At 37.9% G+C, this 19,311-nt stretch overlaps 1 protein-coding gene across 1 annotated transcript; it reads right to left on the minus strand.

Annotated features, from left to right (window-relative positions):
• Nucleotides 1-7,836: 7,836 nt before the first annotated feature.
• LOC107680713 (serine/threonine-protein phosphatase 4 regulatory subunit 2-B) lies at nt 7,837-15,659 on the minus strand. The gene is made up of 10 exons (XM_016476743.1): nt 15,516-15,659; nt 14,255-14,430; nt 13,023-13,104; nt 12,262-12,432; nt 11,942-12,035; nt 11,367-11,404; nt 11,179-11,253; nt 10,961-11,101; nt 9,634-9,953; nt 7,837-9,543 (listed from the first exon to the last, which is right to left on the minus strand). Exons 2-10 carry the CDS (start codon nt 14,373-14,375, stop codon nt 9,215-9,217), a joined length of 1,371 nt encoding a protein of 456 aa, XP_016332229.1. The 5' UTR covers nt 14,376-14,430; nt 15,516-15,659; the 3' UTR covers nt 7,837-9,214.
• Nucleotides 15,660-19,311: the final 3,652 nt, after the last annotated feature.

Raw genomic sequence — 19,311 nt, forward strand, 5'->3', positions numbered from 1 at the left:
GGGTATGGGGTTTCATTTCTCCATTGCTGAATTACAACACACAGTACCCCGTTTTTTGTTTTTTTTTCTTTTCATGCTGAATTTATTACTGAAAGGTTTGCTGGTACTTCTCTAAGATATTAGACTTATGATTCTAAAACAGACAAGAAATCCCATAGATGTGCATTGAAGGTAGGACGCAGAATATCATAAAGACTTGAGCTTGGGCTCTTTTGACTTTGGCCAGTAAACAGCCATTGTCAAAACCCTAGCAACCACGCTGTACTGCACTAAAACCATTCAGAACACCCTAGCACCCATACAATAACACACTAAAACCATTCAGAACACCTTAGCAACCAGATAGCAATGCCCCTGCAACCACCCGAAACACGGAACGCAGCTTTGTAGTGGCAAGTTGCAAAAATCGCAAAAATCTAGTTTTTACATATCAGTATAAAATTTGTTACATATTGCAAAAACAAAACACAAAATGTTCCCCACCATTTCCCAAGTGCTTTTCCTCAGGTACTGAACATACACACAGAGACAGGCACTTTTTTCCTACTATATCAGGGGCAAAATCACTCAAATTGCCTCTTTATTAGTCTCCCATTTACACTTTTAACAGCCTCTTGCAAAAAGCAGCATTCCCTGCACATAATGGCTGCTAAAAGCCTAGCTGTGTAGTAAACCAGGTCCTCAGCTGCTATTAGCCTGAGAGGCTGAGGGTACATCTATAAATGGAGCAATGATGGAATAGCCTCCACAAAAGTCAATTAAAGCACTTCATTAGACTGTAATACTCCAGCAGAGGCCACAGGCCCACGAACCCAGTAATGATGCCAATCAATGTGTGTATTACTCAGAATTAGCCGCCAACTCTGTGAAGCAGGGCTAGATCTTAACAATGCAAGATGAATAATGAGCCAGAAAGTATGACAAAATATGAAATGAGTTTTATGTTTGTTGAAAACAAATGTTTTACAAATGATTTACACAAAAATGGTATAGACATAGTATATATATATATATATATATATATATATATATATAAAATATATAATATTATATATTTTATATATATATATATATATATATATATATATATATACTATGTCTATACCATTTTTATACAATAGGTATAATATTATACATTTTATTCAGCTAAACCCTTCTGCACATTGTAAAAACAGTATATTTCAGTAATAAATATATACATTATGTCGTGTTGTACCATAACACTTAATTGAATGTCTGACTGAACATCTAAACTCAGATAATTGACCTGTACTGGTTTTGCTTCACTGCACCAAAAAAAAAAAAGAAAACATTAAGCGGGTCATTTTCAAATTTTCAAGCCATTGCAACAAGATCATAAAACAGAGGACAGAATGCTGTCAAAAAGAAAGAGAAGAACCACCAAAAATCCAACAAAAAGCATCGCACACTCTCACTCAAAGCGATTATGTATTTATTTATTATTTTTTCCATTGCATCTCACCAACATTAGAATTATTTAAAACCAGGGTGCAAATTATGGGGGGTTTTGTGGAGGTCTGGCCCCTCACATTAAGGCTTGAATCCCTTAAAGTAAATGAAAACAAAATTTATTTCTGATCATTTTAATGATGTTTTCATCACAGATGTTCTATTACCAATTAAAGTGCATATTTTCACCAGTTGTCAAATAGATATTAATGACAAGAAGTCCTATTCACCTGAGGTAACCATAGCAACAGTTCACTGCATACAATTACCGTTGCGTTCATTATCAGCCAGTACATCAACAAAACATCATGAGTCGTCTCAGTATTTCTCACTTTTATATCATTATTAATACACATCACAAATGTATCACAGAGAATGTTTTCTTTTCCTGTAGCTCAAGCAGTAGAGCATGGCACCTGCAACAACAGCATTATGGGGTTGATTCTTAGGAAATGCATGAACAGATCAAATTTATGCCTATAATGCAACACTTGCTTTGGAACATCTGCCTAACCTTAACACATACATGTAAAGTAAATGTAGAAAGCTGACGATTAGATGTGCTTGTGCCCTAAATGATAGACTGTGCTCTGAAAAATACCTATTAAAGTATGAAATTTATTGTATAACATTGTTTAAAACCCCTAATGTTGAACAGGTGCTGTATATAATCTCACATTTATTTTTACTCTCAAGGGATGATTCAGTCCAATGAGTGTGAGATTGCACATATAAATATTTTTTTTCTGTCACTGTTTACTTGAAAGTTTTCATACAATCAGTTGAAAAAAAAAAAAAAAAGATTTCAGTGACATTTCTGCTTGTTAGGGGAATTCATGACCAAGCACGATTTTTAATCTTGACAATGATAGTTTCTGTTACTATGTGGCAGGGGCGCCGTTACGGGTGGTGCAGAATATGCCAGGCATATGGGCCCAGGAAGCTAGGGGGCCCCAAATCACGACTTTGGATTTTTTTTTTTAAGTGCATCGTCTTGTGCTTTAATGGACAAATTCACCTTGCCAATTTGAATACTCCGTGAGTAACAACTCTATTCAGTGTGTTGTTACTCAGACAGCCGCGTCTCTGACATCTAGAGCCCTGTATTTCAGCCCGAGCCCGACGGGCCCTGACTTATGCCCCTAGGGCCGGGCTTTTTTTTTCATGTCATAGCTCAGACGTGGGCGGGCATTAGGCCTGTTTTAGGCTTCTCTTTATTTTCTATTTTATAATTTTTTTATATTTTAGACATCTATCCATTATGGTGATGAAAAAGATTTGCCACGCTGTTGTTAAGATTGATTTCAAGATTTTATTGTTTGTTTTTAAGATTTTAAATGGGTTGGCGCCTGCTTATCAGAGCTTATACATGTCCACACTCCTGTTAAAGCACTGAGGTCGTCCAATCAGGTGCTTCTCGATGTTCCGAGAGCCAGGTTAAAAAATAAAGGTGACCGAGCTTTTTCAGTGGTGGCACCTAATTTGTGGAATAGTTTACCTGTACACATAAGAACTGCTCAGACTGTTGGAATTTTTAAGTCGTTACTTAAGACACACCTGTATTCCTTGGCTTTTATTTCGAGCTGAGCTGAGACATTGTGGTGTTTTTACTGTATTTGTCTTGTATGTGTGCGCATTTTTCCGGACATTGTTAAGCACTTTGGTCAACCATGGTTGTTTTTAAATGTGCATAAATAAAGTTGAACTGAAATTTAACTGAAGAAAAAAATGCAAGTTATCGCGCCGGCGCCTCAATGTCCTGCAGAGCACGCTTAGCTTCCACTCTCCGCACAAACGATTGATATGCGCCTAATAGCGCACATTTTTAGGTTAAACGTTTAAACTAACGTTGTGATAATTTTGAAGTGTTTTATATCTAGAGATTTCATTTTAGGCAAAACGTGTTGATTTGAGAAGGCTAAATTGATCAAATGTGATCAACTCATTGTCTGCCGATGGCCGCTTAGTCGTTACTTGGGAAAAAAAAATGTAACAAACAAAAAATGTTCCAAACATATTTCTCAATTAAGTTAATAAAGAAACAAAAAGAAATATAACCACTTTGCCATTAAAAACAAAACTGAACTATTTTACTGGATGCAACAGTAAAATAGCTGTGCAATGGGGAAGAGAGAGAGAGAGAAAAAAGACACGGGCTCCAGTCTGACTCGGGCCGAGAATTCTGATAAACTGTCGGACAATTTATGTATAGTTTCTGGATGCAACAGTAAAATAGCTGTGCAATGGGGAAGAGAGAGAGAGAGAAACAAGACACGGGCTCCAGTCTGACTCGGGCCGAGAATTCTGATAAACTGTCGGACAATTTATGTATAGTTTCTTTCAATTTCTTATTAAGCGTCAAAAGAAAAAACATTCATTTGGAAGAAGGGGACCCATATTTGTGTCTTGCATACCTCCCTTAAAACTCTTCATGGCGACCCTGCTATCTGGTACTACAATTTAACCATGTAACTCATTATTATCCACAAGAAAATAAAGTATACAGTGGGACCATGCATAACAGGCAAGGGACTTTACATGACAGGCATTTTGCAACCGATTCCATCTCATAACTACCCTGTAAAGAGTTGAGCCAAGAAAATGGGCTTGGCAGACTGTGTTCAATATGTTCCCTCACCTGTTTATGCTGAGAAAACAGATGGCAAAAAGCAGATGTCGGATACATTTGCAATATGAAAGCAGTCATTTTCTTGTTGTCTCTCGCCAAGCTTCATTTTAAGTCCCAGTAGAGATTCCAAATAGCACACATGGGAAGATTTGTGAGTTATTTTCCTATTTATTGGTATTTGTTTAGATACTGAAAGCTCATCCATAGGCAAAACAAGTGAACTGGCTCTGCCTCATCCTTGAACATGAAGTCCAGAATGGTCTTGGTCAATGTCTGTCTGACCAGTCAGTGGTAGTTCAAACAACATTAGCCTGAGAACAGTTCCATCGCACTTCTTCAACAGTCTGGCAATTCCAAGATTTCAAACTTTGTTGGGGAAGTGCAATTGACAGCTCATCCCTCTACATGGTATTTAAACAAATGTATCATCATCAGTAGGTTGGAGTGTTTCAAGAAAATATCTCTCACATAAAAAAACAGAACTGTCCTACGCAAACGTCTTTCACTCCACTATCCGCCTGCCCTTGCCAATCGTCATCCACATGCTGAAAGAACACACTTTTTTGCCTTGACATCACACAAAAACCCAATTCATCCTGAACCCTGTTTATCATGCATAAATGTAAAGTAGAAATTATAAATACGTAATTGAACATATAATTGACCGCTCTGTGACTGGCCACTTTGCATGCTTCTCAAACAGTCTCTTCCTGTCTAATTGGGAATTTTAATCCAGGATAAATTGGAAAGTGGGACCGACTTTAAGTAATCAAAAGTCTGGCTACATGAAACTAAATATCTTTTAACCAAGTTCAAAAAGTCACTACTTTTTTAGAGTTTGTGATTGCTCCCTCATTTCACTTCCGCATACTTTAAAGGGCTCTTTAAGCTGATGGCCACGTGGGAGTCTCCGCTGAAGGTTGCATTGGCCACGGTGCTCACAGCAGTTGAGCAGTCATCGAGACTTCATGCCAGGGAAAAGGATAAAGGGGAAGCAGAACAGAGGACAGCATCCCCTACAGCCCTGGGGCAGTCAGTCTGTCTCCTCGTTCTGGGGAGGGGTAAACCTGTTAGGCCTGGCAGGGAGACTAAACACTACCCTCTATTGGATGACACAGAGATTGTGCATGGTGAGGCTTGACCCTCGCTTGAACCACGTTAAGGGTTACAGCAATGAGAACAGTGACCAAGCAATGAACTTCCAATCCGATCCGATCCGAGTCAAGCCACGTCTAGAATGCAATTGTGATAATACGCTTGAAGGACGTAAGCTACCTTTCATTTTGGAATGAAATTATTTTAGTACGGGTTTAGAATTAGAAGTTAGTTTGCTTACGTATCAGGTTTTTAAATGCAGATTTTGAAATCAGTGTGAATTGCCGTTTGCAGCTCATTTTACTTTGTTACTTGACATTTCTCAGTGAAACGTTACTTAGATTAGGTATTTTTATATATTTTAAAAGTTCACAGTCATTAAATTATTAACAATTAAACTTTTTTTAAGTGTTATGTAGACATTTAGTCAATAGATAAGTGCTATCTACAAAATGACTAGTGATGTTACATTTTGATTAAAGATAATGAAGACAATATTTTTTTTCTATGCAATAACATGCACTGATCAATTGTTCACAGTAAGACCAAAAACCTGCATTAAAAAAGTAAATAGTCAATTATAGGCTAAAGGACTTCAAAGAACTGTGGACACCAACTAACAGGCCAATGCATTCATGATTAACACACTTTTTCATTTATTCTTTGGTCCTCATTACAGGATAAAGGCTTTCTGCTTTAGAATACGAGATCTTCAGGACCACTTCCCACAACGGCCGGTTCTGAACGTTTGAACACTTTTCATAAGTCTCAGACACTTTTAACACGTCCTCTGCTGGGAATAATATAAAATTAGACATGTCTCTTATGAAGTGGGCATGTGGCAATTTAAAATTATGAATTGGCCTGATTGGTTATACAGAAGGAGTACTTCTTCTGTACCAAAGACACCAGTGTGTGAATTATATTAAGGGGAACTATGTAAAATTTTGAACTTCGCAATTTTTTTTTACCTTGTAGATATTGCTCTACAGAGATGAATTGTAAGTTCTGAAAGCTTCAAGTTAAGCCCCAATATCTGACCCCTAATATCCTGTCTCTGTGTGTCAGCTGCCACCCAGTGACAATAAAATGAAGCCTTACATCTGGCTTGAGCTTTGTAAATAACAGGCCACTCTCTGCTTTATTAAGTCTCATTTTGAATTATAACATGGGGGCAGACCAAAATTACAATAAAGAGTGCAGGAAAACGTCAATAATTCTCACATTATCTCTCAGTCAATGCATCAGCTTACCAGAAATGTGCAAATGTTGTGTTTCAGATCATGTTTAGCATATGGTTGTGTTTTCTTTTGCAAATCTGACATTGTGGTTATTTACCCTCTTTATCCCAAAGTAATGAGTCTTCCGGAGTCTGCACACAATGTTTGATGTTGTCAAAGGCTGTTATGACAAAATATGATACCGCTTTATGGCTGTAATGAGCAAAAGAGCAATCATATACAGACGGATTTCATAAAACCTGTCATATTTCACCCCATGAATTAAAAGAAATAAACAAACATAGTCTTTAAAAGAAAATGGATCCTATTTTTTGCATTGTGATGCCCACATTTTGGTATTTGTTGTCCAACTTTTAATGCTAAGAGTTCATGTTCAAAAAAACCTAAGAAATGTCTTAATAGTCACTCGACTTCATCATTATTAGTAAGCACTTCAATTCCCCTTCCCATGGATCAAATTACAATTCATTTACTTAAGACTTGTTTCTATTCCCACAGTGTGCAGGGTTATTTCCCAAGAGACGGCCGTTCAAAGATGAGTTTAATGTAACCTCTTGCCACGCATCATGGCAGAATTTAAGACAATCCACTTTTTATTTCCTCTGAGAGGGCTGGGTAAATTTCAGTAACACATACTCATCATGCGACTGAAATTAGCCAGCCAACGCGAGTACAAACACAAGACGGGTCAAATTCCGTAAAGCTTTCCATTCTTGAAAGAACCTGCAGAAATCATTATTCTGTGTCAGCAGGAGCCTGTTAGAGACATGACTGTGACCTAAGAAAAGGAAACTTGTATTTGGGAAATGAAGCAGAAATTTTTTTGCAAGAGCTTTATAACAGCAAAATGAATTAGTAGGTATTTATTAATTTGAGGAACACGATTAAGGATTATAAAAAGGCCCAGATGAAAGCATAAGACACATTATGTAACGATAACCCTCCTATGAATGACATCCTACAAGTTAGTGGTGCTTACCAAGTATTAAACTTTGGGGTAGAACTCGTCCATAGCACGAACTGTGAACATGAACGCATCAAATTGTGTGCTTTCTTAAGGATAGTAAGACTTTTGATAAGAATAGGACTTTTTAATTCAATAAAATAGGGGAAAACTAATCTCACAGACTTGCATCGTAGATGGTCACATCTAGAAAAGAAAATATCATGAAGTCTTGTGGGTGGGCTCTTTTGACTTGGACTAGTAAGCAACCACCTAGCAACCACCCAGAACACCCTAGCAACCAAAAAGCAAATCAATAAAGCAATAAATTGACAGACCTTTACACAGCTTTCTGTAAAATATCTAGTTTAAAACCCTTAAACTTTTATATGATATGTACAAAGTAATAATTCAGATGCAGACTCATGTCTGTGACAAATTAAAGGGTCTTCCCAACATTTAAAACAATAACATTTATTGCTTTGTCTGAATACTGTATTGAAACCACACGCATTCAGTAATACACAGAAAAAAATTATACAATTATATATGGATGCACAAAAGGCAGTAAACACAATTCTCTACAAAACACTACTTTACAGAAATTTAAAAATTCTAAATATCAAAAACACACAGCTGCAAAACGGCAGCCAGCTGTTATCGGTGGGACAACTCCGGGTTGGACCGTCACAAATGACATTGTAATTGAGCTAGTCGGAGCAGTCAACAACCACCTGCCAAAACAAACAGCAAAAACGAAAACAACTTCCCATAAAATAGGAGATTGAAATGTTGGTATAAATTAACATGAATCATGAAATCAGTTTGAATCAAGAGGTAAATGTACCTGACATAAACCACTCACTTTCAATGTAGTGCAGACCGCACAAGAATACAAAAGCGAAGGTGGTAGCATGTGAGAAAGGAGATTTTACATCCCATCAGTTACACACAAACGACCAGAAAGAAACAATGTTATGCTAGGCTTGAATCATTCAACAGAACAAAGTTAGCTATGGCTTGTATTTGCTTGGAACATAACCTGAACAGCAGCCAGTTATGAGTCTTCAGAGAGAGCGAGACGATAAACTCCACTGCCCTGATGCTTGACACGAGGTGACTAAAATATGAATAAACCAATGCAGAGAAGACACGTCCTAGCTGACCTAAAGCCTTGAACAACACTAGATACAGATTAAACTCTCTTGAACAAAGACTAAAATATTAAAATAAATATTAGTTTAATACAAGTTCAGCTTTAACAACAACAGCTGAGGTATGCTGTACATGACGACAACATATTTTGGCTTTGAAATACATTATAGAAGTCTATGAGCGAGCGACTTCCACTTAAGCTTTTTCTACTGGAGCTACGAGTTGGAATTATTTCCTGTGGTAACCAAAAGTATGCCACAGCTGCGTCAATAGAGTTTAACTTGTATTTTTATCATGAATTTTTCTTTAATTAGCTGTTTATTGATGTCACAGTTGACAATGTGATGACTGGACACCAAAAACCTTCAGTCAAACCGCTTTAAGCTCAGTGACAAAACAGACTGGCAGAAACCGATGATATGAATGAAATCAAGGGAAAACAACTGTAAAAAAAGAAGACAGTTTAAAACCTTCACTACAGCAATAAAATCATATGTACATCTGCATAAAGTGTCCGTTTGGGAAGGTTGGAGAAGTTAGGTGGACTCTCGACCGAAAGGCGCATGGTGGTAGGTTGGGTGTTGCTTCTGATGGAACTTTGTGGGAGGCCACTTAAGTGTGTGTCTTCTTAATCTCCACAAAAGCACGCAGTTATTGTTTAGGCTAGGAATCTGCAGGCTTCTAGTCCTGCTCCATAGGCTCCTCCTCTGCATTCTCCAAGTCCAGGGCCCCTGACCCAGAGTCGCCCTCTGTGGGTGACTCTACGCCACTGCTGCTGGATGTGGGTCCAGACGCATTTTCATCAGTGCTACTGCTGCTGACCTGCTCGCTTGGCTCCTCCCCTTCTCTCACCTCAGGGCTTGAGTCCACGCTCGCTGGGGCTCTCTGCTCTGATTGGTCCATATCGCTGGGCTCTTCTGAGGAGTCATCAGAGCCACAGGGAACCTCTCTCTCAGTAAAAGCCTCTCTAGAATCTGCCACGGGACACTCGGGCTGTGTGCTGGAAGGCTCTACGTTAGCAAAGAGTAGAATATGTTAGTGCTTTATGTAGTGTGTAAACAACCTAAACGAGGAGGGAAAAAAAAAAAAAAGTATGCTACCTTGGTCCTCAGAGCCTCTGGCTGAACCATGAGGTTTACTTTCCTCCTCTTCTTCACTCCCCTCTTGCAACATGGATGATGGTGATTCGGCATCCTCTGACTGATCCGAGGAGTTATTAGTTGATGTAGATCCGGGTGTCTCGACAACCTGCTGGTCTACTTCATCTTCATCCTCCTCTTCATCATTGCCATCCTGGTTAAATTTCAGCTTCTTCACTTCATGTTCCTCCGCCTCCATTCCCTCATCTTCCTCGTCATCTAAGTGTTTATTTTTCACAGAGCTGCTGAGAGGCCCACCAATGCCTGATACAGATGCATCACTGGAACACAAAGATATATTCTGTATTTCTGTAATGTAAAGGATATTCAGGGCTGCTCATTTTCAAGCGGTTTAATTATTCATCATGTGAGAGAAAAGTGAACATGTCCATTGATTTAACCATCAGCGTTTTATACACATCAGAACATTTGTATCTAACTCTGGAGACCTTTGACTTTGCTACAGATATTAATGAAAAGTGATTTAATTTAAAATATCTTTAGGTTAGATTTAAACCATTTATTTAAGGAACAACAAATTATATATAGCCACATTATTAAACAAAACAAAACAAAAAAACATGACATGATTATTTTGATTTTTTTTATGTTCAGGTCTTTCCAGTAAATTTATGTATTTCTCGGCATTTCGTTTTTGCTGTCCACCATCTCTGGTCTTAAGTATGTTTCACAAATAAAATTAGAAAGAAAAAAAAAAAGCGTGAAAGATCAGATGAAATGAGATATGATGGCAAACTTAGGGTGCTTTCACACCTGTAACCTGTATGCTTATTTTTTGTAGCTGTCATTATATTAATTTATAATTTTGAGCAGGAGTCCAGGATTCATCGGGAAAACATTTTTTTAAATGCACCTACTAGGAAGAAGAGCAATAAGACGGCATTATAAAGTGAAAATGTGCACTTTGATTTTGAATGGAGAACACATGCTCACCCACAGACATTCACAGGTTCATTTTGAGGTATTAGCAAAACAACAAAGCTAATGCTTTTCACGGAACTTACGTAATTACCCATTATACATTGTGATATAGCCTGGTTCGTTGGTCCGTTAGATCGGATTACTTTCTCACTACAACCGAACCGCTCCAGAGTTCGTTTTTCATCGAGCCGAGACCACCTCGTTCAGGCGATCTCGGACAGATTGTTTTGGCGCGGATCCGAGCGCGATTGCCGTGTTCACATATGCCCAAACGAACCGAGCTAAGGGGGGGAAACGCGCCAGGTTCCGAAACAACGGGCCAGGTGTGAAAGCACCCTTAGCCTACCTGGCCGATTTGCTGTGTCCTTGTGCTGTGCTCGTCTCTTTGTTTTCTGTACTGTCCGGAAGGCCATTTGTGGGCAGTAAACTGGACATGGAGTGTTTCTGTCTGTTTAATGGTCTGGGTGTTCCTGGACCATTCACTTTCCTGTAATATAGAGAGAAATCAAGTTTCATGCTCATTTTTTAAAATGGCTAGTCCTGAGCTCCATATACTTTCCTCACCTCTCTGTAAAGGTGGATATGTTCCCTGACAACATGACTCCATTCATTCTGTTGACACTGCTGCAGCCATTCTTCCTACAAAGAGGCCAGAAATAGCTCTTCATTCATCTACAGTAATTAGAGGTGTCTTAAGCATTCAATTAAAATGGAACATCTTTACATTTTAATATTGAACAGTAATTACTTACTCAGATGTAGGATAAATGCAACTGACCACCATCACATTCTGATGAAGTGAGAAAACAATCAATATCAATAACATAAACGATGCAAATTCATTTACAACCTCCTATATGGGGAAAATGTGCAGAGTGAAACTTTAAGTTGGACTAAAATGTGGGCCTTGATTGGTAATCAAATCACTTAAGCACATAAAACGCATCGACGAGTCAAAGTTCCTCCAGCACATGATAATAAAATCCACTTAGCAAACATTTGAAGAGACAAGTGTGTAGAACACTGTAAATGATCCTCTAGATTTATAAATCACACCTGCAAAACAAATACATTTGACCATAAATCAACAGAGCCTTTATGGAAGTCAAAGATAGCAAGTAATAATATCTCACACCTGACTTCAGATGGAACAAAACTAGAATAAAAATGCAAACAAAAATTGAACATACTGGGAATGAACTGTCATTTATATAAGAACAGGGTGAAGGAGATAAAAGCATTTTATAGGAAGTGCACCATTACACACAACTAAACAGCGTCCATTTGGCTATTAGTTCTTGAACTGTACAATGCATCATGCACTGACCTTCTCTACTCCTCTGAGAAATTTTTCTGTTCCTGAGTAGTTCCTTCTAGGTTCAGTGAGCAGCTCGCACAAGCGCTGGATAGTGAATGGGATCCTGGATAGGGAAAATAATTAGCTGCTGCATCCTTCACAACAGTGTAGGCTAGATTATATTCAACAGCCAGAAGATGGCACACTTGCTCTGGGGTAAAAAGTCAGGCTCTCTCTTTTTATCCAAAACATCATTATGGAACACTTATTACAGGGAAAAACCCAGTGCTTTTCTGAAAGGAAAATTGGTGATAGCACCACACTGTGCAATTAATTAGCATGTTACTCACCCGTTGTATCCATTTGCTATTTTAAGAATTCTCTCCTTCATTTCTTCAAAAGGAACCGACTCTACATTGGGGTTGGCAGGCCCTCGTTGCTCTGGGGCCGATGCTTGGAAATCCTCCATTACTTTCTCCAGTTTGAATATGAAGTAGCTTTTAAACTGAGACCAGGACACCCTGAAATGCGACAATACAGAGCATTAGTAACTCACAGTCACACAGACAGCTAAAATTAGTAAGAGACAACATCTGCCGGTCACGATCCTTCTTATTACACGGTTACCAACCAAATAAATGAGCATGAAATGTTTATATTTGAAAATTCAGCTGAAATTGTTTTATATTGTTAGAAGAGACCAGAGAGATGTGAGCGAACAAACACAACTATGTAGGATCAAATAAACACTGCAACACAGTTCAGGTCATTATGCAAAAATAATTGACCACAGAACTCAACTGGCCAATCAGAAGCAGGTTTTGCAGAGACATACATAGATTCAATCTTCTGATATGCATCTGACTATGTATTCTCACAATTATTTCTTGAAATGAGAGCAGGTCGTCTAAAGCAGATCTAGTCGATAAGTACAAGGTTCAGCGTGTTTTGGAACAAAACCGAAAGTGCTGTGGTAGTGCAATAAACCACCTTGTGGAGTTACCCAGAAAAGTAGTTACGATTAAAAAAAAAAAAAAAAAAGGGTCACACAAAGGTAAATGGGGTTTCTATGCCCCTCTTAGATCACTCACTGCTATCTGGAGGTACTTACAGGGTTTCCCCGGTTTTCGCAATATGGCACAAAAACTGATCCAACACCGAAGATGACTCTTTCTTCACCTTCTTGTCAAAATCTGTGGCAAACACAATAATAAGATCGCATTATGGATTTCATATAAACACATGTACTGGAAGCAATCCAAGCAACTTCCGACTTTAACATATCTTCAATTCGAAATCTAGTTAGTCCATTCTAGTTCTGACGTATATCTGCTTTCATGAAAAAAAAAAGCATTTATTATTAACTTTATCTCACATTTTAAATGTTAACAGAACAACTACAGTGCACCTGTTGCTAGGTTTAGGTCATATTCGAGCTCCGAAATCAGCATTTTACTTTCTACAACTATTAAGACAACCCAGACAATACCTATAATTGGTCTTGGAATAATATGTATGCTTTCATGAAAATTAGAACATATAAAACGAGAACATATATCATTATTTTCCAAGAAGAGTTAATAAAGTAAGCAGTACAACTATAATGACACTAAACAATTGGTTTCGAGTCTACAGAATTATCTTCAAGATCCAAAACCTTGTGGTACTTATGAGCACTAAACTATAACCAGTCCAGCCCTGAACTTTTATGAAAAATATGACAACATATTAAAACATTTTCCTAACACACTTACATAAGAACTAGTACAGGTACAATAAATCTGAGTTTTGTCATGAAGTCACAAAAACTATTTACACCACTCCGACTATAAATAAATAATTAATATATATGTAAGAATGAGAAATTATTAACAACAGTAATTCTAATAATAATATACAAATTAGTAGCAGAACAGAGTACAACTCCAATTAAGGTGTAAATTCCAAAAAAATCACGTTATAAAGAAAACTTATACAGAAAATCGGACTTTATTATTACATTTTTCACTAGTTTAGAGTTAACCCTGAATAAACAGATGTGTAATGTACTCAAATCAACTCTACATCTTCCAAAACCACTAACTAGTTATCTCAATCAACAATAGTCTTGTTTATAAACGTATTACTTAGCTAAACCGTTGTTCAAAAAAAAAAAAAGATAGAAGTCATAAAATAGGAAAAAGAAACCAGTTGATCTGCTCTTAACCCACAACAGACCTCGAAAAACAGGAAAAGCCAGTTAGCCACAGGCCATGATAACATTAGCTAACTCACATTACCAGCTCATAAGCACATATAACTCCTCTCTAAACTCAGACCACCTCAGCACACACAGCCGGGCACCTTTAAGAGCTTCCAGAAGAGTGTCTGTCTCCATGTCTGTGTTGTTGTCCCTGTCTCCAGTTGGAAAGCGAGAGCTGATGGCTGCTGTTGAGCTCAGTGAAGAAGAGGAGAAGGGAAACATTTCAATATGGCGGCGTCTGCGACGTCACTGCCGGCCGCTTCGGGAGCGCTGACTTCTTCTTCTTCTTCTTTTGTTTTTATTGGCGGTTGGCAAACAGCTTTCGGGTGCATTACCGCCCCCCACTGATCTGCAATAATCATGGCCATCATTTCACATGCATATACAGATATATCAACGGTAATTCTCTTTCCACACTCAACATTGAACTCAGGGATTACTACTGCTGCTGCTGCTCTACCTGTTTTAGGATCTTTAGAACCATCGGTATAAATCTGTAAATAACCGTAATAATTTCCTCTGATGTATGAATTAAAGATCTTATCATTTCCCCCATATTCATCTCTCATCAGTTCAAGGAGGCTAAAATCTATCTCTGGCTGTGGTAAAAACCAAGGAGGTATAGTTGGCAGAACTACTGTTGGAGAGTAATTCCTCTCCATTATACCCATTTCACTTGCCCTTTTCCTAACAACCCAACCAAAGCTATTTATTTGCCTTTTTCCATGTTCCCAGCATGGTTCAATAGCACTTATTGCAGGATGGTTATTATGTCCTTGTAAATTCACCCAGTATGTTGTCATGATTTGCTGTCTTCTTAGCTCCAATGGCATTTCCCCCATTTCTACCTGTAACGCTGGCACAGATGTTGTTTTAAAAGCCCCACTACATATCCTTAATGCTTGTGCTTGTATTACATCCAATCTTTTCAACAAGGTTTTAGATGCTGACCCATATACCACACATCCATAATCCATAACTGATCGTATTAAACCTATATATATAGTTTTCAAACTAGACCTGTCAGCTCCCCACTCTGATCCCACCAAACATCTAATTATTTTAAACCCCTCGTCTTCAACCTCCCTCCTCCGCACTACCCTACCTTCTTTACTCCCATCTGAACTACTGCCTTCTTTACTACTATTACTCCTAACTCGTTTGTTTTTCCGTACTTCCGTCCAATTATTTAAGTCCGTATCTTCATATCCACCCTCACCGTCACTACTCCCTTCCATCCTTAGTCCAGTCACAGATCAGTTTATGCACCTCCGCGGTTTGAAAGAAACGAAGCAAAAACACTCTGACCGACCGTCTGTCCTGAGGAATGAACTGACGGACCTCTCTCCCGGGAGCGCTGACTGTGTTGCGCAACAGTGTGGCTGCGTCTCAAAATGTTGTCAGCTTCTCACCTAGACATCATTTTTTGGGGCTTTGTAGGCGTAAAGTGTTTCGTAAATGTCCCTTGCAAGTTGCAAATGTGCCAAAACCTAGTGAGCTGTCCATGTAGACAGCATTTTGGAGCACAATAGGCACGATTTGAATAAACTTAAATGCTGTCAAGGTAGGTTGAATAGGTTTTTAAACACGGCCCGAATATCTTGTGCAGCCAATTATTAGCCTATTTATAATTGAACGCTCATCTTCCTGTTTGTTTAAAAGCAAGTATGACTCATCTCACTCTCAATTTGAACCTACTGTAATGAAATATAATGCAAAGCTAATTGTTAGGCAAAGTCAAATCAATATTAAATGCATATTTATTTATTACATTTCTGACACACACTTATGTATAAAAGGACAATAATACATACAATGCAAGACATTCAGAAAGACAGAAAAGCACACTGGATACAATGAACATCGCTGGTGCATCTCTTCACACGGAGATAACATGAGATGTATAAGAGTCTCCTGAGTTTCCAGTTAAAGAAATGTCATCACTGATCCCAGACCAGTGACAAGAGGCTGGAAACTGGTCACACATATAATTAAGCACATTGTGCTAATGAACATATCGAAACACACATCACAACACACTCTTGCCTTCTATATTCTTACTGTCACACTGAAACAGTCAACAAAATAAAAGGCTGCAATTACACAAAAATGAATGGATTTCATTTTTTTTAAGAGATGGGTAAACTGATCATACGGGGTGCAGAGTGTTTGTTTTGTAAATCTTGCCACTTTTTCCTTTAATTTTATTTTCTCCAAATTCAGTATTAAAAAGTGCACTTAACTATAAACTGTACAGCTGTTGTTTTATTTTTATGTATACTGTTATGATGTGCAAACTTTTCTAATCAGTGCATATGATTTATTTTAAATGATCGCATTAGTTCAATCCCACTATGGCAGAAGTTCAAACTCCTAACAAAGCACAGGGTAAAACAACAAATGTTTCCTTTAAACTTGACCGGTCTGAATATTGCTAAAAAATACTTTAACATTTAGACCTTTTGCGTAGCTCCCAGACTGTTGCAGATTATCCTAAAAAAAACATTCCACCACAAATTCAACATCAAATTCATTATGTCCGTAGTCTTACTAACAAGTCATCTTCAATGTAAACAGTGTGATCATCCACCATTAGGGCTGTGCTTAAACTGAATCTTGCTGAGCTCTAAAGACTGACAGGCTAGTTCTCTTTGGTTGTTTCTGTATACTACATTGATTTGTGTGGCTTGAAAACAAGGCGTTATTTAGCAGCAGAATGCACAAACAAACTGGTGCAGCCACTTAAGGACAAGAATTAGATCAATTATACTGAGACACAAATGCTCCAATTGTGTAATACCAGACATAATGAACTAGATGCTGAAAAATGGTACAACACAGTTGTAAATAAACAGTAATGAATCCATATTTTTGGATTGGCTTTGTCAACGAGTCTCTCATATTCTTTCAGGAACATTCAGGTGGTTGGTTTCCCCACAGTTGGAGACACTCGATGCATTTGGTCACTTCTCTGTTTCAAGAGTTTTGCTGGTATTCCATTCATCCTGCATAGCGGTTTCCATTCAGCAGACCAAAACGTCTGCTCAAATGAAACTTCCAGCTTAAATCTCCAACTCCTCTGGCTCATGAAGCTCATACTGTGCCTAATGGACCAAATGTAGCTTGCCTTTGGCACTGCTTGTCTTCGATGAAAAAGATCACTCTGTTTCAAGCAGCAGGCCGAGATTCTTCCTTATGATGCTGAAATGCAGTCGAGGCTCATTACTCGTGTGGCAGTCGGACACGGTGCACCACTTTTTTCTCATAAACAGCCCTCATGGTCTTCTCAATCTGTTTGAGGAACACTTGTGGTATCCTTCCACAAAGGGTGTTAACTGTGTCTAGGAACTTAGTCTGAAGAGGGTAAAATAAAGACTGGAACAAGTTCTCCTCAAAAGGATACTGAAAGAGAAGATGAAATGCATTAGGTTTCAAAGTGTTCAAGGAACTGCTTTGGTGTATTTGTTGAGGCACAAGGTCCACATTTCATATCTGACTGAATTCTGAACAGCAGAGGGGCCCACGTGACTCAACCATACAAAAGGCTTCCTCTTGAAGAGACACTTTCCTGCTATTAGTCTTCAAGGAGAGATTCAAGGAGACTGCACTCTGAATGCACAATGCAACACTATTTATTCTCATATGATTCAACACCCTCAGGACTTGCTTTGTTAACACTGAAAATTAGAAAGTGGACTTGCAAAGCGAAGACAAATGGATTACATTTCTTAAGCTTAAAATCTAATGAAAAAATTCAAGTCAAACAACTGGCTTTTATATTCTCTGAAAAAATATTGATTGTGTGCCTGGGCGTTGCTATGTGGTCGCTAGGGTGTTCTTACTTGTTTTAGTGTGCTGCTATGGGGTGTTTTTTTTATGCATAGTAAAGACATTTAAATGTTACAAAAGAATTTCAAATAAATGTTTAAATTAAATGCTGTTCTTTTTAACTTTCTATTCAAAGACTCCTGAAAAAAAATTAACAAGCACAACTGTTGTCAACATTGATAATAATAAGAAACGTTTCTTGAGCATCAATTCAACATATTACAATGATTTCTGAAGGACACTCAAGACTGAAGTAATGGCTGCTGAAAATTCAGCTTTAAATTATATTAAAGTAGAAAATAGTAATATATATATATATATATATATACACACACACATACATAAATGCAGCCTCCTTTTAACAACATTTAAAATATAAATAAATACTTGTATGCTAGTATGCATAACATAAGGTGTCTTTACAGAGCCAATTTTTTATGCAACGCTGTGTAAAAGCCAGACTAAATTAAGCATGCTTTGACCCGCCTCAGACCCTAGTATCAAAGAATACAGTTGTAATCGCTGTGAAAATGCATTTATGCCACCTCTGAGCAGCATTAAACAGTCTAGGTAAAAACACCTAAATGCCACTTCAGAAGTGCTTCTGTGCCACATTTGCAGTGTAAATTTGGCAACATATTATTATCAGTCTAACAGCCAGTCTAACAGTCTAGGGCTGGGCGATATGACCAAAATCTTATTTTATGTTTTCATTAACGATATGTACCTCGATATAGCTATTTTTATTTTATTTTTGTTATTAAAATTAAGAAAAATAAGCAAATTACAAGCACAGCAGAACAAATAAATATTAAATAAACTTTTAATTTATTCAGCTACAGTTGGCTAGGTTTATTTAACGTAGTAAGAAATATTCCAGAAATTGAATAAAGTGTATAAATAAAACACTGCATAGTCTTCACTGTATCAATCAAACATGATTAACATTAATAATGACAGACAGCAGCAGGTAAATAAGGCTGCTGTCCCTTTAAGACCAACTGCACGGATCCAATATACTGAAACACGGTTTTCACCCAACTGTTTTACATTTATTTAACATATATCCGACTGTGTTTACTTGAATACTCCACACAACGGGCATTATGACATAACTGTGTGCGTATTTGACCATTCAAGCACAGTAAAACATAAGAGATCTGTTTTTGCGATCGCATGCTTTTGAGAAAGGGGCTTTCAGTGCGTGCGCTTCGGCTGTGTGTCAGTCAGCGTGAGCACCGCATTGAGTTCTTTTTCACTGCTTATTGCACTTAATAACTCTACCAAGTGCGTCCCACTCTTTATTTTCTCATTCATGCATGTTTCCTTA

The sequence above is a fragment of the Sinocyclocheilus anshuiensis genome, unplaced genomic scaffold (genome assembly GCF_001515605.1).
Source record: "Sinocyclocheilus anshuiensis isolate Anshui unplaced genomic scaffold, SAMN03320099.WGS_v1.1 scaffold396, whole genome shotgun sequence".
In the NCBI taxonomy this organism is placed as follows: Eukaryota; Metazoa; Chordata; class Actinopteri; order Cypriniformes; family Cyprinidae; genus Sinocyclocheilus; species Sinocyclocheilus anshuiensis.